Source organism: Myiozetetes cayanensis, unplaced genomic scaffold (assembly GCF_022539395.1).
Source record: "Myiozetetes cayanensis isolate MyiCay16 unplaced genomic scaffold, myiCay2020 scf62, whole genome shotgun sequence".
In the NCBI taxonomy this organism is placed as follows: domain Eukaryota; kingdom Metazoa; phylum Chordata; class Aves; order Passeriformes; family Tyrannidae; genus Myiozetetes; species Myiozetetes cayanensis.
Genome location: NW_026087876.1, coordinates 58,061 through 85,245, shown reverse-complemented (window position 1 = coordinate 85,245; position 27,185 = coordinate 58,061). Strand labels below are relative to the sequence as shown.

Sequence of the window (27,185 nt, the reverse complement as noted above, 5' to 3'; positions counted from 1 at the left end):
ACCTCCCTGGCTGTGCTGCAGTACTCTAGGGACTCCCAGCCCCCAAGAGTGGCAGTGGGACCCTTACCCCACTGAGGCATCCCCCTGGCACCTGCGGCCCCACTGCAGCCAGTGGAGGGGACATGGGGCCACTTCTGGACTTGGCCCTGGGTTGTCCCAGCATCTTGTCCCTGTGAGGCACAGCACCCCCAGCCCACCTGCTGGGTGAGCTGCAGCAGCAGGTTTGGGTCCATGGCCACCCCACCATCACCCTGGGGAGTGACCCCCAGCTCCACACACAGCCTGTTGGGACAGGCCCCCATGACCTCTGTGGTACTCAGGTCCTGCCCCTAGGAGTGGGAGGGTTCCTCGGGGGGTGCCAGGCATCCAGTTCCCCTCCCCTTTCAGACCTAGGTGGGGGTGATGGGGTTCTTCAGGTACTGCTGGGCAGCTCCCCTGCCTTGAGCTCCCCACACCGGCGCTGTCACTAGTGCTCCACGGCCCCGCTCTCTGCTTCCCCTTCATCCTCATGCCCTTCCCCTGTGTCCCCCACATCCCCGGCCTCCCCCTCCCCATGTGCCCCATCACCCCCATGTCCCCTTTGTCCCCAGCCACCCCCATTCCTCCGGCTCTCCCCATGTCCCCCGTATTCCACCATCCTCCCCATCCCCATATGTCCCGGCTCCGTCCTGCCCCCGTTCCCGGTTCTGCCCCCGGGGCGGGGCTGCAGCTCTTGAGGGGCTCTGGCGGAGAGCCATCAGGATCCCTCAGGCTCCGTGGACTGACAGGGATCCAGCTAGAGCAGATCCCACACAAGTTCAGAGTCGACTGGGAGTTGATCATTCTCACAGCTCAGGGCACTGGGACCCTCTTAGTCTGCCTGCCATCTGTGTTGAAGACAGAGGTAAAGAAAAAATTAAACATCCCTGCCTTGCCTCTGTCCCTGTTTGTGAGGTGATCAGCCTCATCCTGGAGGCTGTAATTTCTTTCTAATTTCTCTGTTGGCTTTTGTAATTTCTTTGCTGGCTTTTGCTATTGATGTATTTTAAAAAGCCCTTTTTGTCATCCCGCACAGTACTGGCAGCTTCAGCTCCAGCTGAGCTTTGGCCACATGAATTTTCTCCCCACAGTGGTGAGCAGTTTCTCAGTTGTCATCCCACATCAACCAACCTCACTCCCACTGGGCATACGGCTTCCTTTTTTTGCCTTTGCTCCAGAAGTCGTGATGGGTCTGCCTTCTTCCAGGAGAAGATCCCTGCTCAGGAGGTCCTGCTCAGCCAAGCCTTCTGCTGCACCTGCTTGACTTGTGACACTTGGGAATTGCTGCTCCTATGTCTTTAAAAGGTGATGACTAAAAAGTGGCCAGCACTGATGGACCCCAGCACCCTCAGAAACGGTTTTGCAGTTCCCTGAGCAACCTGAAGTCTGCTCTCCTCATATCCAGGGCTGAAGTTTTGTGGCACTTTTCCTGCTGTCACCAGAGATTTTGAACTTGATGGCTTCATGGTTGCTGTGACCATGATGGCTTCTAAGTGCCACTTGACCCATGACACCCTCTCTGGTAACAAAATAATAAATCTTGGAGGGCACCTCTGCAAGTTAGCTCCATGAGTACCTGTACGTCAGGGTCATTGTCCAGGGATTTTAGGAATCCTCTGGACCTGTTTGTGCCAGCTGTGTGGTGTTCTCAGTTAACATCTGGAAAGGTGAAGTCTCCCATAAGGACAAAGGCAGTTGATCTGGAGGTGTCATTCAATGGTCTCATTATTGGGTGGTCTATAGTAGACTCCCACGGTGACATCTGCATTATTTATTTGTCACTTAATCCTTATCCAGGACATCTCAACCTCTCAAATCCATATACCACCTTCCCCTACTCACCTGCCCTGCCTTTCCCTCCACAGGGGAACCTCAGGAACAAAACTGCTGCAAGAGGGGAAAAAGACTTTGTGGCCCCAAACTCCTCCAGTCAGCTCTCTGGGCAGCTTTGCATCTGCTGGAGACAGGTCAGTGCCTGATATCTCCCGGAGACTCCTAGCCATCTGTGGGGGAATTCTTTCATCCTTTCTCAGAAGGAACCAAAAAGGTTGAAAGAGAGAACAAAACAGAGAAACGTTTGGGTTTGAAAGGACTTTCAAAGATGACTTGGTCTACCCTGCGATCTGCCACCATCTTCCACTATCCCAGGTTGCTCCAACCTGGCCTTGAACACTTCTAGGGATGGGGCAACCACAGCTTCTCTGGGCAACCTGTGCCAGGGCCTGCCCACCCTCACCATAAAAAATGTCTTCCTTATTTCCGATCTTACCCTGCTCCCTGGCAGTGTACAACCCTCACCTGTGGTCTTGGCTCTGCAGACCCTGGTAAAAAGTCTCTCTGTGCCTTTCCTATAAGCCTCTTTGCACACTGAAAGGTCACAACAAGGTCTCTTGGAGCCTTCTCTGCTCCAGACTGGACACCCCTAGCTTTCTTGGGGTTCCTTCAAAGGAGAGGGGCTCCAACCCTGGGATCATCTTCAAGGCCTCCTCTGGACCTGCTCTGAGAGGTCCAGGTCTTATTTACAGTGGGGGTCCCAGAGCTGGATGTGGGCTCCAGGTGGGGTCTCCAGAGAATGGAGCAGAGAGGGAGAATCCCTTCCCATCTAAACCTCAGCACCACGTGGGCCACCAGGAAGAGCATTCAGTCCCTTCCTAAACCAGAACGAAGGGTCTCTGTCATGGTTAGCAGCAGCTTTGTGCTTATTTCTGGCTTTGCCTTGTGTGGTGGATTTGGTGGACACACACCAGAGGTGCTGGGGCACCCCAGTCCCCTCCCTAGGTATTGTTTGGCTCTGTCACTATATACAGCTTGTGTGTGTGTGTGCTTCTCAGGATAAACCTTTTGCTCCCAAGAGCACACAACCACAGACCCCCTGACCCACCGTCCCCTTGCATCAGCATCTCCTTCTTCCATGTCATGACATACACTGCAATTCCTTTTCCCTCCCACCTCTGTGAGAGCCGCTTCCTCTGGGCACTCCCTGTATCGTCACACCCCCGCAGTCTGTTCCCTGCAATATCAACCCTCTGCTGCAGCACTATTAAAAAAACCACCAACAATAAAATTCGAGCCCAAAGCTCAATTTCAAAGGCCAAAACAATATTTTTGATTATTTTTCATATCCAATCCTCAGCTGAATCACAATGGGGACCTGGGATAGGAACAGGACCCCATAAAAGGGCTGAGATTGATGTCTCCAGTGGGGGCTGCAATGGGTGCTTAGGGATGGGGGCTGTTGTGTCTGGGGGCAATGGAACTGCGAGTGGGAATGGGCCCCTCTGATGTCGCTGGGTCTGGGACTGATGTCCCCAGACAGGATCAGGAACTCAGAATGGGGAGCTGAGGCGGGGCTGACAGCCCTGGGGGTGTTTGGGATCTGGGATGGGGCTGGGATTGATGTCCTCGGGGGTGTTTGGGACAGGGATGAGGCCGATGGCCCTGGAGGCTTTGGGGACTCCCTGGTACCTGGGATGGGACCCCATGGTGGGACTGGGGGTGGAACTCATGTCCTCAGACCATGATGGGTCTGGAGGGGGTGTCCCTGGGGCCGCCAGGTTTGGGGATGGCTTTGTGACTCCACAGTGGGCCTGGGTTGGTGTCCCTGGGGGTGCCGAGGGTGGGGACCGAGGGGTGCTGGGGGTGGGCCCATCCTGGGTTTGCTGCCGGTACAACCCAGTCGATTGTGCTGCTGATCTTTATTTAAACACTCCTGCAAATATTCTGCTGGCTTCTGCCCGGCTGTCGGGGCGCTCAGAGCTGGCTCTCGAAGCTGCGAGGCGCCTGCGGAGAGAGGAGGCTGCTGAGGCCCCGCCGGGGCCGGGGCTGCGGGCTGGGTGTGAGGGTGCGGAGCAGCGCTGGGCACCCCGAGGGGTGTGGGCACCCGGCTGCACGGGGGAGCTGTGGGCACAGAGAGCTCTGGGCAGAAAACAGGGCACCAGCTCACAGCACAAACCTCTGCTGAGTTTGGGCAGAGGTGAACTGGGCACCCAGAGCGTCTCAGCTCAGAAAGCCCCATGGCTGCTACGGCTGAGAGCAGCCATCCAACACCGCTTTGGACACTCCCCCCAGGCCCACCAACTCACTTTCTCCTCTTCCTCCACAAGTGGAACAGACAACACAACGCCATCCCCAGCAGAATTGAGCCCAGGACAGCCACGATGCCTTCTATGCAGTACGTCTGGAAGGTATCAGCACCCACAGCACTGGGGTCTGTCCTGCCTTCAACAGCGTTTGGGTCTGTCCTGCCTTCAACAGCGTTTGGGTCTGTCCTGCCTTCAACAGCGTTTGAGTCTGCCCTGCCCACCACAGCAATTGGGTCTGTCCTGCCATCCACAAGGTTTGGGTCTGCCCTGCTCACCACAGCGCTGGTCAATGTTCTGCCATCCACAGCGCTGCTGAGGCTGAGGCTGTTCACACCTGCAGGAACAATTGTGCACATCAGTGCGTCCTGACACTGCCAGGAAATGTTCTTTCCCACTTTGCTGGCATCTCTGAATGAGGGAATATGCTGGGTGGCAATGTTTCTGTGGTTCAGTAGAAGCCAAGGGAACTCCCAAAGGCCTTACAAGTCTGTGCTCTCCAGAGCCTCTCTCTCCTCTCGGCTTCCCTTACGCTCTGCAGTGGCCGCAATCCAGTTCTCCCAGTGTCTGGCTTTGCTCCCCGTTCCTGGGGATCCTTCACATTTGCCCACAATTTTTCTTGCACTCTGGCCAGGGGTGGTCTGACTGGGGCAGTTGTAGTCCCTGGGACTCAGCTGGAGCCACAAGTGGCAGCAGAGATCCTGGACCATCCTTGCAGCTCGCCAGCACCCGCAGGGTCCCTGCAGTGAGGCTCTGAGGTGCAGGCTGGGGGTTATGGCATGGTCCCTGCATGCACCCAAAACCTCTGCTGCCCCACTGTGCTGGTTAGGAGTGACCTGTACCCACCTTGTGCTATTGCCTTCAGCTCTCCCAGGATTTCATGTAGAACTTTGGATGTGTCCTGGGAAGTTTGTCCCCTTCCATCTTGATACTCTGGACCTTAATGGAAAGAATAAAGTTACATTTCCACCCCAGCAAACCCTGGAAGCAGCGCTCAGGCTGTGCAGTCAGTTAGGACTGACCTGTGACCCCCTCCAGTGCAGAGTCCAGCCAAGAAGCAGGGAAAGCCCTCCCTGTGCCCACAGGTGCAACCAGACCCCCCTACGAGAGCCAGCAATTACCTGACACTCCTGCTGGCTGAACGGCCCGGGTGTTTTCCCCAGGGACTGGCACTGCCTGACGGCCTCCCTGAGGTGCCTCCTCATCCACAGGCTCACGCTCCAGAGCTTTAGAGAGAAAGTGTGTCAGCTGAATTACAAGTTGCCTTTTCTCATGGGGATCTGGCCCTGGCCTGCCCACCTACCCACTGCCCACGGTCGCCACGGAGCAGCCCCGACACCCCCGGCTGGCAGGGCCACCAGGAGGAGGATGAGGGCCAGGGCCCACTGTGCCTGCACCATTCTGGCACTGCTGGCACTGCTGGCACTGCTGGCACAGCTGGCACTGCTGGCACTGCTGGAACTGCTGGAACTGTCACTGCTGGCACTGCGGGAACTGTCAGTGCAGGCTCTGCTGGCACTACTGCTGCTCCTGCAGCAGCTGCTGGAGTGGTGCCTGTGGCACCTGCCCCACCCTGCACACGATGGCCTGGCCTTGTGACTTCACCGCCTGGCTTTGCCACCTCATGGGAGGCTCCTACCATCAACACTCCACCATCTCCATGAGAAGCACAACATTTCAAGCTGCTGGGGAGGATTCCCAAGTAACTATGGAGCAGGGAGCCAACCCCAACAGCCTCCATGCTCTTTGGGCTGTTTCTTGCAGAAGAATCTGGGGCTGCTCCCTAGCAGTTCTGCTGTCTCCAGCAGAGCGCAGCACACTCCTAGAGACACCTGCCAGGGGTCACAGGGATCTGCCTGACACGCACCTGCCTTCAGCAGGAACCAAACTCTTCAGCAAAACACCGAGGAGGATTCTTGGTCTCCTGCCCAAGCCTTCAGCCACCTCCAGAGGAAGAGACTACACTCTCAGTGGTGCCCAGGAGGAATCCTGGGAGGCTGCCAGACATGAACTGGCCTCTAACACGGACACAACAGGTACATGACCTACCTGGGGGCATCTGGGGCTGCTGCCCACGGCTTCAGTTGCTGCCAGAGGAAACCACAACACTTGGAGGTGCCAGGACAGAGTCCCAGGGAGCCTCCAGGAAAGGACCTGCCTCCACCATGGACAAAACACTTTGGCTTGCAGCCTTGGAGGGGTCTAGGGCTCCTCACAGAGGTGCTGGGTGTTCAAGGATGGCCCAAACACATCCAGCTCCTGGTGCTGAGCACAGAAACCACAGCAGCAATGCAAACGTGTTCCAGAATAAAGCTGGTCCCATTCCCTTCCCCCCAGCTGCTCCCTCCCTGTCCAAGACTCTGGGGCTCTTTTCCTGACAGATGCACAGAATCCTCCCTGCTGACACTGTCACCAAAGCTGTGAAATCACAGTTCTGGCCTGTGGCTGAGCTGATGCTTTTGTGCCAGGGGCAGCCAGCACGTGCCATGCTGTGCTGATCCTGGCACTGGCACTGCTGAGGTGGGAGGATCTCAGCAACTGGGGGGCTGGGGTGGGAGGCTGGGGCTGTTGGGAACGGGGCTGCCCGGGCACCGCTCTATTGCACGTCCTGTCATTGCACACAGATCCCCTGTGCCCTGCACACACATCCCCTGTGCCCTGCACACACCCCCCCCTTGCCCTGCACACCTGCACCCCCTGTGCCCTGCACACACATCCCCTGCCCTGCACACCTGCACCCCCTGTGCCCTGCACACACATCCCCTGCCCTGCACACCTGCACCCCCTGTGCCCTGCACACACATCCCCTGTGCCCTGCACACACATAACCCCTGTGCCCTGCACACACACCCCCTGTGCCCTGCACACACATCCCCTGTGCCCTGCACACACACACCCTGTGCCCTGCACACACACCCCTGTGCCCTGCACACACACCCTGTGCCCTGCACACCTGCACCCACACCCATTGCTCGTACACGCTGTGCCTTGCACACTCCTCCCCTCCACACTCCACTAGGCCTATCAGGCTGCCCCCACTGCTCATCTCTGTGTCCACCATCAGAGAACCCCCATCTGGGTCCTCTCCCAGCCCCCAGGAATGGTGGCATCACCCCACAGCCTGTGTGGGGTCATCAAGGTAAACCTTCACTCCTGGGAGCCTGCCCAGCCCCACACACTGGCATCTCCTTCTTCCATGTCAAAACATCTCCTGCAATTCCCTCCCCCCTCCGTGATAAGCCCTTCCTCCCTGTATCACAGTACCCACCCCAGCATGTTCCCTGGAATATCAACCATCTACTGCAATACTATTAAAAAAAAAAAAGAAAAGTAAAAACTCAAAATAAAAAGCCCAAAGCTCATTTCAATACCAAGGGATTATTTTTGATTATTTTGCAGATCAAACCTCAAGTTTTCCAAGCACAAACCCTTATTTATATGGTGCAGCCTCAAAGTAGGGACAGCAGCATCCCTTTTAAATGCCCAAAGCCCACATTTGGGAGACCACGGTTAATTAAAGGTCCAAACCCACAATTTTGGACTATAAAACCAGACTTATAAGTTCCCAGATTTATGCTTTAAAGTTCAAAGCCTCATTGAGAGGGTCCAGATCATAATTTTTAAGACCTAAGGTCTGATCTGGAAGGTCCAAAGCCTCATTTGTAGAGTCAAAATCTTTCTTTCGAGAGTACAAATGCTCCTTTTTGGCCTCATACCTTTCTTTTTAGCTTCCACAGCTGCCCTGTCGGGGACCAAAGGCCCTTTTTTGGGATTTGGGCTGCAATTTGGAGGGCTCAAAGCCTTCTTTTATGACCCCAAAGACCTATTTCCTCATGCACTTATAAGTAAGGTAGGTTCTAAGCTACTGTGGTGGGAGTGCTTGTCCTGCCCTCTCTGCGCTGGTGTCCCCTCTGTCACATGTCAGCCCCAACAGCCTGGCTGCTGGGGACTCCACTACCAGACCTTTTTGGGCAGGCTTGGCTCGCCTCCTCAGGCTCTTCCCTTCTGCTCCAGGGGATCCAAATTCACACCCTCAGCTTCTTCAGTGTGGTCCACGCAGAGACCCACCCAGGTGAAGGGGGGTATTGCAGCCCTTTTCCAAAAGCAAACAGCCCCCCCTGCAGCACAGGTTCGAACCGGGGAAGGTCCCGGGTGCTTGCTGATGGCTGTAATGCACAGCTCCTGAGAAGTGCCCGTGGCCAGGCCCTGGGGGAGTGCCTCTGTCCCTCTCCCGTGCTTTTGCAGGAAATAAGCAGCCAAAGCCTCTGAATTATGCTAAAGTGGTTCTGGAGGCCTTTGTGTTTTGGAGAAAAGTGGAGAGCTGCACCCTCAGCACTAAGTCCCTCCTGTCCCACTTCCTGGGGAAGGGGGAGAGGATGGCCTTTGTCCTGAGGGATGTAGGGGTGCTCCTCAGCAAAGGTGGGAGACAGCAAATGAGATTCTACTCTGACATCCTGGACAGGATGACTGGGAAGACGATCCAGGAAAGGGTGAGCCTTTTGTTTTCTCCTGTGCTTGGGCAGACCCACAACAGTTCCCCAGCACTGCTGGCAAGTGGCCCACCAGGACATGGTCAGCAGCTCCAGCCAGGTGGGAGCACAGTTCCACCAGTTCTTGCTGCTCTGAACTCCTCCACTCTTGGGCACCTTGGCCATATTGAGGATGTCCTGGCATCTCCACGTTTTTCTGCTGCAGGTTCTCCAGCAGCTGGACATGATGGTGTCCCGTGGGGTGCCCATGGTGTCCATGACTGGAAGAGCAGCAACTCTCATTTGTGTCTGGCTGGTCGTCATTCCTTTGAGGAGTTCCTGGTCGTCATTCCTGAGGGAACAGAGGAAAGATTTTAGGAGACACTTGCTTCCCCACCAAGGTCAGGAATCCTTTACTGGGTGATGCCCACTCCCAGGATAGTCCTTGGGTATGGGACTTAGATGACTTGGAAAAACAGTGGCCTTTACAACCAGTGCCAAAATTTGCCTGTGAGCAGGTGATCATGGCAAGTGGCAAGGACTGGTGGTGCTGTGAATTGGACTTGTGCTCTTTGTCTCCATGTTTGAACTGGAGTTTCTGCCCACATCACTGCACAGGGATTCTCTTAGGGCCTTGAGACATGTCCCTGGTGGGGACAAGTGGAAGAAAAAGGACAGTTTGCCACCTGTCAGGTGAGGTATGGAAGGTAAAGCAGCTCCCATCTGATTTTCCATAGCATGGGCAACTGGTTTCTGTGATCTGATGGGAGAATTCCCAGTGATGATTGTCATAAGGATCTGACTTGTGACAAAGCTTGGTGCCAGCTCAGCACAGCCATTTCTCCTCAGGCTGGCTCCACAAGAGCTGAGCCCTGAGGTGATCAAGACCCCCAACCCTGGGTACAGCAGGAGAGTGGGGATCCGAGGGCCTATCCTCACTCTGGGAAATTACCTCTACTTTTGAAAAAGACTCCGTCACCTCAGGGGCATCATCCAGCTTCCCTGTCCCGGATGTGCCTGCAGAGGAGCCCAGTGAGTGCTGGCACTGGGGAGGGTGCCAGGCTTCTGGAGACAGTGGTGCAAGGGGAGCTGGAAGTCCCTCTTGGATATGTTGGGAAGAGGCCTCAGCATCGCTGTGTGTCACTGTGGCCAGCAGCATCACAGCCTTGCTGTTCTGAAATGTCTCAGGTTCCAGGGAGACTTCCTGGACTGTCTGTACCTGCTTATTCAAACTCCACTACTAAGGCAGGCAAGCAGCCCTGGGATTGTTGGGGGTGAACAGAAGGAGGAGGATTTTAGAAGGTGGAAAGAGACAACTTCTGGCGATGTGGGCCAGACAGTATAAGAGAAACAGACTGTCTCTGTTAGATTGTAAGCTTTCTCTCACAGGAGAGAGCAGGCTTCTTTTGATTGGACAGTGTCCAGATAGAGTCATCTGGGCCTTTCCAGGTAGGTACTCTAGAAGTTATCTGAAGATTCATGTATCGCCCCTCTTTTGTATCTGTCAATCCTTAATCCTGATCAATGCCTTGTCCAAGTTTTTGCATACCTTTCCCCTTTCCCAGAACCTTCCTTATCTGCCCAATAGAAACCTTCCGTTTTGTAAAATAAAGTTAGATCAGCCCCTAACATCCTAACAGCTGCTGTTCCTGTGCAGTTTGTCTCCTGAGTGCGGTCGGTCTGTCCCTCCGGGTGAGACAAAATATGATCCTGCCAGGCATCCTGATAAGAACCACAGCTCAGCTGAACGAACCCTGCTGGTCTGGTATGACCTCTGTACCCCAAACCGTGTCATGGGATGAGAAGGTGATAGAGATGAGGGACAGCTCTTGGGTCAGATGAACCATATGGCTTGGAGCTGGTGTCTGTATGGGGAACCATTCCCAGCACCAAACATGCTGTCCCACCATGGCCCAGGAACAGTGAGGGCAGCACCCAGAGAGCCTGGGGCTACTGGGAGCCCCCCATGTAACAGGACTGGTTCCTCTCCAGCCCTTCAGAAGAGCCCCAGTGTGGCGGCCTGACAGCTGTGCCAGCCGAGGGTCCCAGCTCAAGGGGCTTCCTCTCCTGAACTGAGTGCAGCCATGGGCCAAGCAGCATGTGGCTCCAGTGGGCAGAATGCAGCCCCAGGCCCCTCCTGTCCTCAGGCTGAATCCTCCTGTTGTGTTTTCACAGGGACCCACCAGCTATCCTGGGGCCACCACTGGAAAAAGCAGCCTGTGACTCACCAAGCCAAGGGCAAACACGTGCCTAAGGGCCAAGTGTCAAAGCTGAGCCACACGTAGGCAGCAGCACCTCAGAGGGGCAGAGGAGGAAGAGAAGGACAAAACAAAGTTCCTCTTGGAAGAGAAGGAGAAAAGAATGTCCCTCTAAGAAGCACATCACCATCAAGGAGTGCTCAGGCCAGGGTGCCTGAAGACTCCAATTTCAAGGTCTTCATCTGGCAGCCACCAAGACCCGAAGCAGCACAGGGACTAAGAACAAGGCCTGAGGTGCTCTGCTCAGTGCTGAAAGAACCCCAGAAGACCATTTCAGTAGGATCCAGGTTTGAGCCGTTCCTTTTGGTGCCCCTCCCCTGCACCCAAAGGGCTCCGGAGCTCCGTGGTGCCCTGCACTGAAAAGCAGAGTGCTGTGGCCATGGATGGAGTGATCAGGGATGGGGTGAGCAGCACCTGAGGTGGATAAACAGGGACATCATTGGAATCAGTGCCATTCTGGGGGCTGTTTCCTCCTAGGAGTGCAGTTAGAGGGTGTTGTGGTCGAGGCAGGAGGCGACATGGGTTTCAGGATACCAGCAGCTTTTTTATTGCAACAGTGCAGCTACCTTTATACAGTTCTGGGGTGACACGTACACACAGCATTGGTTTACCACTTCGTAACAACTCATGATTGGACACACAGCCACATGTCCTAACACAATAGGCTGACATTCCTCACAGGAAACTCACTCTGTGTCACAGTCCTACTGTCCGTGGTCAACCCTCTGCCAGGTGTAAGAAGTTCCATCTGAAGGATTTCAGCTTACAGAGAGCCCAGAACCAGCTGGACTCCCCCACAAGAGGGGGTGCTCTTCGAAGATCTCTCAGTTCTGGTGCATGTCATGGCCAAGGTGCCACTGTGGTGGCACATCTGTGTGTTGGTCCATCTCCAGGGCCAAGGGACTCCTTTTCCATCAGTGTCCTCTTTTTGGGAGCCTCAGGAAACACCCTGACCATGTTCTCTGGACGTGCTAGGAAGGCCTAACTCAGCACAAGGGTTGGGGAGGGGACTGTTTCTTCCCAGCTCCTTTGTCCTTTTGATCCCTGGTGGGAAGGGAAAAGCTCTCTGAGCGGGCCTGGCAAAGCTTGGAAGCAAAGTGCTGCTGCTGGAGAGGCTGCAGAGAAGGGGCAAAGAGAGAAACAGTTGCCCTCCCCTCAGCGTTCTGACCTGAAGCCATCCAGGGGAGGCTGGAGGGCACGGCAAGAGAGACACATTTATACAAAAACCTTTAGACAGAGAGCAAAATGAGAGAGGGAAACTGGAATCTCTGTGGCATATGAAAAGGGACCAAACCAGACAAATGCACTTCGAACTTTGTAAGGCTGCCAAGAGGCAGAATACACTGAGAGAGGCATTGGAGAGAGGCATACGTCGGCAGGAGTAAGAAGCCGGCGGGGGGAGTACAAGGACTTAGCTGCTCAGATAAAGAATTGGTGAGGCTTGATCAGCCTGCAAAACCCTTAGAAACAAAGGGAGTGACTAACCCAGAGGGGGAACTGAAAGTACTAGTGGGTGAGGAGGATGAGGAGAGAGAGGAGTGTTGGACACAGAGGCAAGGGAGGCTGGAGAAGTAGTTGTGGAAGAGAAGGGAGAGCCAGGAGTGCAGGCAGCTGAAGCGACAGAAAAGGAGCCAACTGTGGAGAAGAGAGACACGGAAGAAGTGCAGGTAGCAGCTGCTGTGGAGCATAAAGAAGCTGAAAAGAGGAGGCCCAGGGATACTGGAAACCGGGGATTTTCCTGAGTGTAAATGGTTCCTGTGAACCTTGGTGCCTCCCCAAAGGGCTGCCTATTGGTCAAGGGGTTTAGATCCCCTGGAGAGCAGGAGCAGGCTTCAGAAGAAGGTGATGCTTGTTGCTGAGCGTAATCAGGAAAAGGAAAACAGGTTGCAGGCAGAAGGGCTGCTTGCTGCCAAATGCAATCATCCTAGGAGGCGTCAGGGGGAGCTTTGGCATGTGTATGAGAGAGAGGAATTGCAGGATGTAGAATCTGGAGTCATAATTAAAACTGAAACCAGAAATAATGGCCAGGGTCAGCAAACTGCTACCAAAACAGTGACTTAAACCATGACTGAGATATCAAAGTTATTGCAAAATCAGTTAAATGAGGAGAGGGGAGACCCTGTAAGTATTCCCACTTACTTACTCCATATTCTCAAATGTGGAGATTGGATCTGGACTAACCCAAGCAGAATATGTTAGTTGAGCCACAGGCGAAAGCACACAGAGTTTTAAAATGATTGTTCAGTTATCTACCCAAACCCAGTTCCATCCAGTTCCAGTGGATTCCAATCCAGTAACCACTGCAGTGCTGGTATGGTATGGGAGAGGGCCAGGAGAGAAAGGATTAATTGAATCTTTCATAAAAGAGAAAGTAAAGATCCAGGTAAGCTTAAGCACCATCCAGGACAGCCAGTTTTAGTGGATTCATCCACTACTGGAACAGTGACTTAAGATGCAATTGGGCAGTTATTCGTGGGTAGATGTCTATGCCCATGATAAAGACTATTGTATCTGCATCAAATGGATAGTGCCTTCTTTTCTAACCACCAGTTTAGGACTAGGCATTTCCCCTTTCTCCTCTCCTACAAGAACTCCAATTGAGCAGTTAACCTAGTACTATAGATTGATGGAAATGTCAGGAATTTTGACCACGTGTTGTTGTTTTCCTGGTGGTTTTATCATTTGTACCTATTGCTATTGACCAGGATGTTTCAGCAATGTCTCCTTTGTGCCTTCTTCCTGTTAAATGTAAACTATTGTAATAAGATGCCAAACTTAGCTTGGAAGCTAATGCAACAACTTGTAAGAACGTGGGGGTCTCACATCCAAGGGCTTTGCTTTGCCATCTCCTGGTTTGCACAGGAAGGACTAAGATTCTGTTGCCTATAAATTTGTTTGCTCTGATCTTTATTACTTGTAACACTTGACCTGGGAACACCCCATCTGAAACGTGGTTTATATCTAGTATTAGAACTTTGCCTAGAAATATGTGTAATTGTAATGCCATCAACACCCCATACATTTCTCAGTGTGGTACCCCATAAAAGAAATTGGCCTGCATACAGAACTACAAATAAATACCCTGAATCTTACTAACACTTATAACTGTAAAATGGCAAAATATACAGTCCATTTGGGGCTGGCTTGGAGGTGTTTAGGTGGAAAATTTTATTCCTATCTGACACTGGAATACCGTGCTGGATTTAAATGCAGTATTGGAATTCCTCCCCTGTGTTGTACCAGAGTGTTCAGTTTAACAGTTTCTGAGAGATAGGCGTGCCGCAGCACACCCGATTATTCAGGGTACATGTGATACTCAGCCTCACCAACAGGGAGTGCTGCCCCACCATCCACAGCACTGCAATTTCAAAGAGGCCCAAGCAAAGACGAAGGCCAGACAATTGAACTATTCTTATCAACGCAGCCAAAGGACTGATTCAATCAACTGTACCTTGGACTGCCGATTTCTTCTACTTTGAAATGTTTGGAGCTCATAGGGTGGGGAAAGGGGTTATCACAAATTGGGAGCACAACATTGGTTGGATTTCTGTTTTAAATGATGGGCACGACCCTTATTTGTTGTACGATTGGCTGCTTACTGTCTTGTGCTTCCTCCCAGTTCTCTCCCTCTGTCTGCTACATAAAGATCACTGCAGCTGAAGATGAGCCCTCTGCCCAACCAACAGTAAGGAACGTTTGAGCCATGGAGTGGAGGACCAGGCATATGCATGGCCTGTCTCAAACATTCTCACTGTTGCGACAGGAAACTTGTGATGGGAAGAGAGGGTCCTGCAGAGGTGGGGCAGCTTCCCCGCCTCTGTTGAACCAGCTTCCTGCTCCACCTTGAGAGTCGTACTCAGTATCCCCTGACTCACATCTTGGAAGGCTCAGAGGGCTGGCTGTTCATGCACAAACAAAACAGCACGAAAAATTTGGTTTACATAAGAGGCTGTGCCAGGTCAAGTGCAAAAGGAAGTGGATCAGTCCCCTCTCTTCTCTTTTTCCTCTTTTCCTTTGTCTCACCACCCCAGCTCTGGACCATCCATGCTGCGGGATCAAAGTGGGAGCCAAGGACTGCCAAACTTTGTTCTCTCCCTCTCTTCTGCCTTTATTTGTCTCCTCCCTTGCTTTGCCTGGGGAAAGAGCTACTATCACATTCTACCCCATGCTCCATACAGAAATTTGCTGTGGGAGTGGGGAGTTTGTGGAAGCGTGTAGTGGCTTGGTGGCCAGCAACTTGGAGAAGTGGTGTTGCTTATTGAGAGCTCATTGAAGTGCACTGTAAAAATTCAGGGCTTGTTAGCTCCCACTAGTTGAAGTGTGTTGTAGAATTTAAGCGCTTGTTGGCCAACATCTTTTGAGTCTAAACAGTGGTTCGTCTCCAGAGTGAAAGTGAGTGCACACAGAAGTTCCCTGACACATGTCTGGGGTCTTTGTTTGGAGTGACAGGAAATTTACAATGAACATTGTGCTCCTGACTAGTGGATTGTGACACCTGCCTCCCCAGGACCCCCCAGCATCCCCCAAGGACTCCCAAGCTCCTCTGGGATCCCACAAATTCTCTCCGAACCTCCCCCAAATTCACCCTGGGATCCCCCAAATGCCCCCAGGACCCTCCCAAACACCCCCTGGAACTCCTCCAAATCCAACTCAGGACTCCCAGTGTTCCCCAGACAGCACAGGGGTACCCACCAACAGCCCCTCTGGGACTCCCTCAAATCCACCCCAGGATCCCCAACACCCCCCAGCACCCTCCACACTCCCCTGGCACCCCCTGGGTCCCCCAAATCCAATCAGGCCCCAATCAACCCTGGACACCTCCACCCCTCGCAGGACCCCCTGTCAAACATCCTCTGGGACACTGCACTCCCTCAGACTACCCAAATTGACTCTGCACCCCTCATATCAACCCCTGGGGTCCTCCCAAACAATCCCTGGGACCCTTCAACCTCCCCCAGACCCCCCAAATCTACTCTGGGACCCTCCAGCGCTACCCTCCTCCCCAAACACCACCTGGGACCCTCCAAATCCACCTCAGGACATCCTGACCCCCAGATCCACCACAAGACCCCCCAAACACCCCCTACCCCCTCAGACATCTCTGGCACTCCCCAAATCTGACCTAGGACCATCACCCCCCACACACACACTAAACACCTGCTGGGGCCCTCTGACCCCCTACAGACCCCCTAAATCCACCCTGGGATACCTCTAAGTCCCTGGAAACCCTCCTGGGACCCTCCATCCCTCTTCAGATCCCTCCAAATCCACTCTGGGACACCCCAAACACCCCCCCGGACCCTCCTGGGATTCCACACTCTCCCTCCAGATCCCCCAAATCCAGCCTGGGACCCCCAAACAGCTGCTGGGAAGCCCCTGGGACATCCCAAATCCACCCTGGGACCCCTCAAACACTCCCTGGAAACGCTGGGGGACCATCCGCCTCCCCAAAGGTCTTCCCCTCCATGCTGTGCCAGCTCCCACATGTCCTTGTTGTCCCCTCACCCCCTCCCTGTGACGTGGTGGCCTTGTCCTCCTCCAATGTCCTTGTGTATCGCTCGATGGCCCTGTGTCCCTCCTGACGTCCTTGTGTCCCCCCACCTTGGGTGGGTGTTTGGCAGGGAGCTGTGGGTGTGTCCCAGAGGGCTGGGGGATCCTAGGGGTACTGTGGGGGCTTAGGGGGTGGAAAAGGTCCCAGGAGTGCTGAGGGGCATCTCATAAATTGAGGGAGGGTTGTCCTAGGGGTGCTGGGGGTGTCTCTGTGGGGCTGGGGACATCTAGGAGGGTCTCTATGGTTCCTAAGGGTGGGGCCATTGGGGCTGAGGGGGGGGCATGGGGGCTGAGAATTTTGGGGGTCTTATGGGACCTGAATGGGGGAGTCTAGGAGGATGTCCATGGATGGGGGAGGGTTTCAGGGGGCTGGGGAAGTGTTATGGGTGCTGTGAGAGGGGGTTCCCATGGGTGTTAGGGGAGTTTCTGAGAGACCTGAGGGTGCTGAGGGGTCACTTTTCTCCAAGGGGGGGCTGTCAAGGTGTGGGGAGAGGGTTGCTGGCTGTTGGGGCCCCCTCTCCACTTTTAGGGGAGCAGGGTGTTGAGTCCACTGTGGTTGGGTCTGGAGGGACGCTGTCCCCTGGAGGTGTATTTTACAGGGTTGCTGCCCCTGCAGGAGGCTGTGGGGTGGTTTTGGGGTGCAGGTGACGGTGTGGCTGCTGGAGGACATGTATCTGTGCTTGCTGCACGCCTGCCACATCACCTCCTTCCCCAAGGACTTGCTGCTGGCCTGGCACCTGTGGGGCATCTTGGGGGTGATGTCTGAGGGGGACACCCCGGGATCCCCACACCTGGACCCATCCCTTAGGACCATTCCACCAGGACCCGCACCCCGGGGCCTCCATCCTGACACCTTCCCGCTCCTAATCTTATGGGGGACCCCTTGGGACCTCCACACTGCGACACGCCTCCCCCGGCCCCCCACCCTCTTCCCCAAGACCCCCCCAACGAGGGGACCTTCACCCAGGATGGGGGTCCCCTTCCTGATCCCGGCACCCCTCAGTTTGTTAAGGACCCCCCTCCCTGACACCCCAGCACGCTCTCCCAGGGACACCATCCCCACGGGGACCCTCCCAGGCCGCCCACTCTGTAGGGGGACCACACCCCAATACACGTCTGTGACCCTCAAGTGTTGCCGGAGCTGGGGGGAATTGGGGCCAGGCACCGCCGGGGAGGTTCTGCTCAGAAGGGTTCCCTTTGTGCCGGCGGAGCTGCCGGTGCGGGGCGGAGCCCAACGACAGAGGGGACTTTAGAGCTCCCCTACGGAGGGGCGGAACCTCAAGGGGGGAGGGATGCATGGAAGCCCCCTGATGGGGCGGGGCTTTGGGCGCACCTTTATATCGGCGGTGGCCGGGGGGAGGTTTGGGGTGCCCCGCTGAGGAGGCTCCCCTGGCGCCCCGCGAGGGCCATGGCGGCCGCGGCGCTGCTGCTGCTGCTGTTCCTGCTGCCGCCGCTGGCGGCGCTGCTGAGGCGCGGCGCGGGCCGCTGGGGGGCGTTGCACCTGCTGCACCCGCAGGGGGCGCTGCACCTGAGCCGCCTGGCGCGGCGGCGCGGGCCGCTACTGCGCATGCGCCTGGGGGGGCGCGGTGAGTGCAAGGGGGGGCCGAGCCCAACACCCCCCCCCGACCCCAACACCCCCTCCCCGACCCCAACACCCCCTCCCCGACCCCCACACCCCCTCCCCGACCCCAACACCCTCCCCGACCCCAACACCCCCTCCCCGACCCCAACACCCCCTCCCCGACCCCAACACCCCCCCGACCCCAACACCCTCCCCGACCCCAACACCCCCTCCTCGACCCCAACACCCCCTCCCCGACCCCAACACCCCTCCCCTGACCCCAACACCCCCTCCCCTGACCCAAACACCCCCTCCCTGACCCCAACACCCCCCGACCCCAACACCCCTCCCTGACCCCAACACCCCTCCCTGACCCCAACACCCCCTGACCCCACACACCCCTCCCCGACCCCAACACCTCCCCCCTGACCCCAACACCTCCCCCTGACCCCAACACCTCCTCCCCGACCCCAACACCCCTCCCCGACCCCAACACCCCCTCCCCGACCCCAACACCTCCCCGACCCCACACCCCTCCCCGACCCCCACACCCCCTCCCCGACCCCACACCCCTCCCCTGACCCCAACACCCCTCCCCGACCCCAACACACCCCCGACCCCAACACACCCCCCCGACCCCAACACCCTCCCCGACCCCCACACCCCTCCCCTGACCCCAACACCTCCCCCCGACCCCAACACCTCCGACCCCAACACCCCCTCCCCGACCCCAACACCCCTCCCCGACCCCAACACCCCTCCCGACCCCAACACCCCTCCCCGACCCCAACACCCCTCCCGACCCCAACACACCCCCCGACCCCTCCTGGGCCTGCCCTGGGGCTCCCCAGCGCGCCCCTTCCACATCCCACCTTCTTCCTTCCCCCGCCCTCACGGATTCCTCAAAGCGGACCCTCCCTCCGCCTTAGGGACCACTCCGAACCCCAAACCCTGTCCTGGACCCCCAAACCTCCCCTCCCCTCCTCCCTGGGGACTCCCCAACACCCCAAACCTGTCCCTCCCCCGCCTTGGGGACCCCCTCGACACCCTAGATTCCCTCCCGGACCCCCAAATCGGCTCTGGGACCTCAATGCACCCCCAGACCCACCCTCCCCTGCCGCGAGGATCCCCCCAACCCCTAAAACCTGCCCTGGGACCCCAATCCCTGCTCAAACCTGCTCCTTTCTGATGTCCTTGGGGACCCCAACCCTTCCCTGGGACCTCCTCCCCCCTCCCCCCCCAATCCCATCCCAGGGCTTCCCCCCCTGGTTTGGGATTCCCCCCAGTTTTGGGGTCCCCCCCAGCCCCTCCTGTTGCCCCCAGACGTGCTGGTGCTGAGTTCGGTGGGGATCATACGGGAGGCGCTGGTCCGGCACTGTGGGGACTGGCTGGGGCGCCCCCCCAGTTACCTGGGTATGGGGTGTGGGGAGAGCTGGGTGGGCTGTGGGGTATTTGGAGGGGTTCCTGGGGGGTTTGGGGAGTTTCGATGGGAACTGAGAGTATCCCTGTGGGGTTTGGGGGGCCCCTGTGGGGTGGAGGGCCCTTACAAGGTTTGGGGGTCTCCCTGTGGCATTGGAGGGGTCACTGTGGGGTTGGGGATGTGTGTGCTGGCAGTTCTGGGGGTCCTGGGATACCCCTGATCCAAGTGGAGTGTCTATGGGGGTTGGAGGGGTCTCTGGGGGTCCTCGCCCCTCTCAGACACCCCCTTCATCCTCCCTAGGGTCGCTGGTGGGAATGAGGGGGGCCTACGGGTGGGGCTATGGCCTTAAAGTGGGTTCTGTGGGATAGGGTGGCCCTGCAGGGTACCCTTGATGCAATGGAGGGGGTGCCTTTGGGTGCTGGGGTGTCTGTGGGGGTCCCTGACCGCTGTGCCTACCCCAGGGTCGCTGGTGTCGCAGGAGGGGCAGGACCTGGCGCTGGGGGCCCCGTGTCCCGGCTGGCGGCAGCAGCGGGGAGCGGTGCGGGGGGCGCTGGCACGGGCTGGGGCACAGCTCGGGCCCCTCCTTTGGCTGCAGGGCCGGGAGCTGTGTGAGGTGGGACCCCAAAACTGGCACCCCTAAAACTGACCCTGCCCCAAAAGTAACCCCTCTGAGTCTGAGCCCCCTGAAAGCAATAACCCCACTGCATCCAGAAACAGATCCCCGTGCAAAACTGACCAGCAAAACCCTGCCCAAAACTGATACCTTAAACCCCACTCACTGCACCCAAACCCCACACATGCACCATAACCATGCCCCCTGCACCCAAAACCTTACCCCCAAACTCTGCTGCCTGCACCCAGCCTTCATGCTCTGCACCCCAATTCCCCCCCGGGACTCCACAAATTCCCCTTAGAGCCCCCCACTTCTCCCCTGGGACCCCCCCAAGCCACCCTTAGAGCCCACCAATACCCTCCTGGGACACCTCAAATCCCTGTTATAGCTCCCCAGTAGCCCTCCCGGAGCACCCCCAAGGACCTTCCCTGACCCCCACTTTCTCTCAGGAGCTGCGTTCCCATGGGGGGGCCCCCCTGGACCCTTTTGAGGTGTTCACGTTCCACACCTGCAGCACCATCGCACGCCTTCTCTTCGGGGACCTGGTGGGGACTGTGGGTCCCTGAGATGGGGGCAGGGTTTGAGGGGGACCCGGGTTTTCACAGGGGCCCAGGGGTTTGGGGCTGGGGGGACCCAGGGGTTTGGAGGGTCCCCTGGAGTACCCAGGTGGCCCTCCAGAGGTTCAGATGGGCCTGGGGGTTTGGGGGGATCCAGAAGTTTGTGAAGGGGACACCAACTGTTGGGGGGGGCTGTCAGGAGTTTGGGGGCACCAGGAGTTTGAGGGGACCCAAGTGTCTGGAGCTATGTTTGGAGTGTTCTGGGGGGATCCAGGGGGGAACCAGGGGTACTGAGGAGTACCCAGGTGTGTCCTCTCCCAGGTGCCCCCCCCAGGGGAACTCCGGGCCTTCTCCTGCTGCCTGGGGGAGCTGCTGCGGGTGTGGGGGTACAGCAGTGTGCAGGCTCTTGACCTGCTGCCCCCACTACGGGTGAGCTGGGTGGGGGGGGCTATGGGGCACTATGGGGACACTGTGAGGATCTCTGGGGCCTGGGGAGGCTGAAGAGCCCTATGGGAGCAGTGGGGGGGCTATGGGGCTCTATAGGGGTCCCTGGGGGGCCATGGGGTCCTGGAGAAGAGAGGGGCCCAGAGTGGGCTATGGGGCTGAGGGGTGTCAAGGATCTATATGGGGCTTGGGGGGGTATGTGGGGCTGACAGGGGGCATAGAGGATCCATATGGGGCTTTGGTGGTCTGTATGGTGCTGAGGAGAGGCTGTATGGCCCTGGGAGGGGTATTCTACAGTCTCTATGGGGCTGGGGGGGATGTGGGGCTGGGAGGGGTGTTATAGTGTCTCTGTGGAGCTGGGGGGGTGTTACAGGGTCTATATGGTGCTGGGGAGCTTGTGAGTCTGGGAGGGGCAGTTATGGGGACTCTATGGGACTGGGGTGGTCTATATGGAGGATGTGTGTGGAGTAAAGGGTCTCTGTGGAGCTGGAGGTGCCTATAGGAACTCAGGTTAGTCTATATGGTTGGAGGGGCACCTATAGGGTCTGTATGGCCCAGGGGACCAGGCATAGGGTTTCTCTGGGGCTGAGGGGAGTTATGGGGCATCTCAGGGAGGGAGTGTCTCTCGGAGGTCAGGGGGTCTCTCTGGGGTCCCTGTGCCCAGGCCCTACCCAACCCGGGGCTGCGGAAGCTGCTGCGGCTTGTCCAGCACCGTGATGCCTTCGTGGAGACACAGATCCGGCGGCACCAGGTGGGGGCAACCAGGGATCGGGAGGGGTTTCGTGGGAACAAGGTGTTGGGGGGAAACGAGGGACTGGGGAGGGGAAAACAGGGGTTTGGGAGTCCCAAGGTTTTGGAGGATACCTGTGGGTCTGGGGGTTCCCAGGATTTTGGGAGGACCTGCATGTTTGAGGGGACCCAGCGGATTAGGGGGACTTGGGGGTCTTGGAGGAACACCAGGGGTTCGTGGGGGTAACCAGAGGTTTGGGGAGACCCAGGGGTTTGGGAGGGGGTCAGGGGAACACCCCCAACACATGTCCCCCTTTCCCAGGAGTGTCCCTCCCCCCCCTCGGACACCGTGTTGGGGGCGTTGCTGGGGTGTCATCCCGGAGCGCAGGGGGCTCCCCTGAGCCCCCCCCGGCTGCGCATGGCGCTGGTTGACCTGTTCATTGGGGGCACCGAGACCACAGCGGCTGCGCTGGGCTGGGCCGTGGCCTTCCTGCTGCACCGCCCCGAGGTGACACGCGTGTCACACGTGTCACAGCCATGTGGCGTGTGTCACAGCCGTGTCCAAGCCCCCATGCATGTCCCTGGGTGGGTCTCATGTCCCCACGTGTGTCCCACGTGTACCCTGTGGCCAGTGTGTGTCCCATGCCACACAGGTGTCACAGCCACGTCACAGCTGTGTCTGTGTCCCCATGTGGCTCCATGGTTTGAGGTTTCCATGGAGGGGTGGCTTAGGATCTGGGGAGGGAGGGTCCCGAGGGGCAGGTCTGGGGATTCAGGAGTCTCTCATGTTTGCTGGGGGCATCTCCAAGGCAGAGGGAGAGGTAGGTTTGGAGGTGGGGTCTGGAAGTCCTAGGGCAGGTTTGGGGGCTTGGGCAGGGCCTGGGGGTTCGTGGGGTCCCCAAGAGTGGGAGAGGAGCAGGTTTGGGGACGGTTTGGGGTCCCAGGAGCAGGTTTCGGGAGTATGGGGGTTCATGGGGTTCCCCAAGGCACGGGGAGGCTTTGGAGGACTTGGAATCCCAGGGACAGGTTTGGGGGGCGGGGTCTGGGGTTCAGGAGGGTCCCTCTGTCACCCCGTTGCCACTGGGTGCCCCCTGGGCGCCCCCTCCCTCAGCGCCCTGTGACAGACATGACACACTCGTGCCCACCTGTGCCCCACCCGTGCAGCTGCAGGTGCGGCTGCGGGAGGAGCTGGGGGGGGTGCAGGGCCCCCCCGGGCCGGGGGACGTGGGGCGCCTGCCCCTCCTTCAGGCCACCGTCAGCGAGACCCTGCGGCTGCGGCCCCCTGCGCCCCTGGGGCTGCCCCACTGCGCCCTGCGCCACACCAGGTACGCACAGCACAGCCTGGGACTGGCCAGCCTAGGGAGGGAGGTGTGAGGAACTGCTGGGGACCAGTCGGGACCAGTCTGGCTGAGGGGGAACTGGGGGGAACCACTACAGACAAGTAGGGACCACTTGACATCATCAGTAGAACCCAGGAGAACGCGGTAGGGCCCAGGAGACCCCAGTAAGTCCCAGTAGGGCCCACTAGACTGCAGCAGAGCCCAGTAAGGCCCCTCAGGTCCCAGTATGGCCCCAGTAGACCCAAACAGACCCATCAGGTCCCAGTTACTCTCAGCAGGGCCCAGAAGGGCCCAGTAAACCCCAGTGGATGTCAGAAGACCAGTATGGTTTATTAAGTCCTTGTAGGGCCCAGTAGGCCTCAGTAGGTCCCAGTAGGACTCAGTCAGGACCAGTATGGCTGAGGGGGAACTGGGAGGAACCACTACGTGCCAATAGGGACCACTCAGCATCACCAGTAGAGCCCAGGAGAACCCAGTAAATCCCAGTAGAACCCAGTAGGCCCCAGCAGAACCTAGTAAATCCCAGTAGACCCCAATAAATTCTAGTAAGACCCACCAGGTCCCAGTATGACCCCAGTACATCCCAGTAGGCCCCAACTGGTCCCAGAATGACTGCAGTAGACCCTAAGAGACACCCAGTAGATCCCAGTAAGACCCAAATAAGTCGAAGTGTGGCCCCATTAGACCCCAATAAGCATCCAGTAACCCCCAGAGAGCCTCAGTATAGCCCCAGCAGGTCCTTGTATGACCCCAGTAGACCCCAATAGACACCCAATAGCTCCCAGTAGCCCCTTTCAGATTCCAGTATGGACCCTGTAGACCCAAACAGATGTCCAGTGGATCCTAGTAGCCCCTAGCAGATCCTAGTATGGACCTTGTAGATGTCTCGTAGATCCCAGAAGACCCCAGAGAGCCCCAGTATAGCCCCAGGAGGTCCCTGTGTGACCTCAGTAGGTTCCACTATGGTACCAGCAGGTCCCAGTATGGCCCCAGTAGCTCTCAGTAGCCCTCAGCGGAGCCCACAGCAGACCCCAGTCCGTCTCAGTGCCCCCCTGTCCCCCCAGTCTTGGAGGGCTCCCCATAGTGGCTGGCACCATCCTGGTCCCCAACCTGCTGGCAGCCCAGCAGGACCCTGCCATCTGGCAGCAACCTGAGGCCTTCCTGCCTGGTATGTGGGTACTCCTGCACCCCTGGGGCCCTCCCAAAACCCTGGGGTTCTCCCTTCCCAAACCCCCATCCCCTCCCAGTCCCCTTATTCCCTGGATCCAGTCCAACCTAGGGCCTCCCCCAAACATGTGGGTCCTCCATCCCTCCCCCTGGGTTCTCCCCATACATCTGGGTACTCTCCAAAACCTGTGGGTCCCTTTGGTTCCCCCTTGAGGCCCTGGACTTCCCTCAGGTGTCCGTCTCCTCCCCAAACATGTGGGTCTCCCCCACCCCCCTTGGGTCATCCTCCAAACCCCTGTGCCCTCGTCCTGAACCCCAGCGTCCATCCTGAACCCCGGGGGTTTCTTACAAATCTGTGGGTCCACCCCAAACTCCTGGATCCTCCCATCCTCGGACTCCCCACCAAACCCGTGTGTCTCCCCCATCCGCATGGAGGCCCCCCGAATCTGTGTGTCCCCCGGTCCCCGAGGATCCCCCCAAAGCTGTCCCCGCCTCCCCCAGAGCGGTTCCTGTCCCCGGGTGCTCCCTGGCGGTCGCTGCTGCCGTTTGGCTGCGGGGCGCGATCGTGCCCGGGAGAGGCGCTGGCGCGGGCCGAGCTCTTTGTGTTCCTGGGGCTGATCCTGCGGGAATTCCGGCTGGAGCCGGGCCCGGGGGGACTGCCTGAACTTGGGGGGTCTCCAGGCACCGTGCTGCGCTGCCCCCCCTTTCGTCTGCGCATGGTGCCTTGCCAGACCCCGGGCTCACCATAACCCTGGGCTGCGTGACTTCCTGAATACTCTGTGATCCACCCGACTCTTTCTGACCCTTCCTGAACACACCTGACCTATATGTGACCTCGACCCCTTGACTGACCCCACCTGACCCCGGCCTGTCCCTGACCCCTCCCTGGCCTGGCTGTGACCCTGGTCTGACCCCTGCCAGCCCTTGGCCTCACCTTGACACGACCCAGGCTGTGACTCGGCCCACCCCCTTCTGACCCAGCCTGAACCCTGCATGACCCCATCCCTACCCATTCGACCCTTACTAATCACACCTGAGTCCACCTGATCCCCCCTGTCCCCTCCTGTCCCCTCCTGACCTCTGGGTCTCCCCATTCAACACCCCAGCAGGGTCACTGCAGTGGGCGGTGTCACTGGCACCATTTACCTCCTTCCAATAAAAGTTACACTTTTGACCCCACCCCGCCAGTCCCGGCGCTTCCCGGGACCCCTCCACAAAACCTCCGGAACTGCGGGAAGCTACAGCCCCGCTCCGACTCTGACTGGCCACACTCGGCACTTGCCACAGCCGCGACCCTCGGGACAGCACTGGGGGGTCCCGGGCTGGGCGGTCTCCACTGCGCCCCTGCACACAGCCCTGTCCCGGGGCTTGCTGCGCTCAGGGCTGGGGTCCGTTCGTCCGGGGGCGGGCCGGCAACTGAGGAGACGTCATCGGGGCGCGCTCTGATTGGCCGAGAGGGACTGGGCGGTGCTCCGCCTGGTAATGAGTCATGAGCGAAGCGCGTTGGGATTGGCTTAGTGTGCGGGCTGCGTTCTGCTAGTCTGCCTGGCAACTGATGAGTCGTAATGAAACAGCGTTCTGATTGGCTTGAGGGTGGGAGGAGAGGAGAGCGCCCTCCCCAGAGCAACATTCCAAGGGAGAGGGACGGGAGGGGAGTCGGTGAGGGTTGGAGGGGACAGTGCCCCTCCCCGAGCCACAGTCCCGAGGAATGAGTGGTGGGGAGGGGAGGAGAGAAGAGCGCTGGCCCCGACGCAGACACCCGACGGACAGAGAGGCGAGGAAGCAGACCCTCACCCCTGCCCTCCCCTTCCCCTGCCGAACCAGGTGCCCGATTGGGCGCAGCGGCAAGGGAGGGGGCAAGGCAAGGGAAGGTGAGGGAGGGTGTGCTGGGTTTAATGTCAGCTGGAAATGAAACTCCAAATAAGCCACGGCCCTTCCCCTGCCCCTTCTCGTTGAAGGAGGGACAAAAACTCAGACTACAGGTTGAGATAACAATGTACTGAAAGCACAGAGCAATGGAGTAAGACATACACAACAACAGCAGCAGTATTAATAGCAAAAGTATACAAAAAGAGAAGGTGTTTTACCCAAAAAGAGATGTTCACCACCGAAAAAAACCAAAGATGGTAGGTCGGTCCGTCCACATGGCTTCCCCAGATAAAGGCAATACGCGGTGTCGCCCACGTGGCCGACGGGAAAAAAGGCAAGATGGCAAGATGACCATTAGCATTTCTCGCCCCCGTGCCTGAAATAACAGAAACCGATGACAAACAAACCCCACGAAAGCTGCCATTCAACACGTGTCGATTTGCATTTCGGCGCTGTCCTTTCAGCACCGTGTCCTGTAGTTGCGTTCCGGGGAAAAATGGGAGGGGGACGGGCGAGTTAGGGGGGGCTGGGTCCGCAGGGGCAGATGCTGACAACCTCCCAGAGGCACGCAAAATGGCACACTTCCCGTAGGGCACCTGTTTTTCCCTCCCTACACCACAGCCCCCAGTGATGAAGTGGGTAAGCATAGAATAACAACCTGGCCGTGCCCACACAGCCCTAAGCTCTCTGCAACCAGGACATTATCCACCTCTTCTTCTATACCATCTACATCATGCCAAGATCGTATAATTTCCAACTATATACATATATACATACACAAGGAGAGGTAGCCATTGGCTGTCCTCATCCAAGATGTCAACATGTTGAGTCGTTTAGTCCATGACTGGTGTAAATGGAGCAGTCCATCCTCATTGTCCGTGGTAGTTATGGCACAAATTGACAGTGTCATTCAGCAACTAATATTATACAATTCAACATTACAGACTGTTGTCACACAAAAATCAAATCCCCTTGAGGCACACATCATTTATCCTTGTCCTTGTCCTGAACCCACCGAATGCATTCAGGTCCTTGAGCAAAAACAATTCCACAGATGGGTTTGCCTTTGATTGAGGCAGGACTAATGCAAGCTGTCTTCCCTAACACATTT

At 57.5% G+C, this 27,185-nt stretch overlaps 1 protein-coding gene across 1 annotated transcript; it reads left to right on the top strand.

Annotated features, from left to right (window-relative positions):
• The first annotated feature begins 17,782 nt into the window (after positions 1-17,782).
• LOC126651456 (steroid 21-hydroxylase-like) lies at positions 17,783-25,377 on the top strand. Its single transcript, XM_050337362.1, has 10 exons — positions 17,783-17,960; positions 19,259-19,348; positions 19,817-19,968; positions 20,418-20,513; positions 20,847-20,954; positions 21,634-21,720; positions 22,021-22,206; positions 22,863-23,023; positions 24,103-24,206; positions 24,707-25,377. The coding sequence occupies exons 1-10, from the start codon at positions 17,783-17,785 to the stop codon at positions 24,952-24,954; spliced, it is 1,410 nt and encodes a 469-aa protein (XP_050193319.1). The 3' UTR covers positions 24,955-25,377.
• Positions 25,378-27,185: the final 1,808 nt, after the last annotated feature.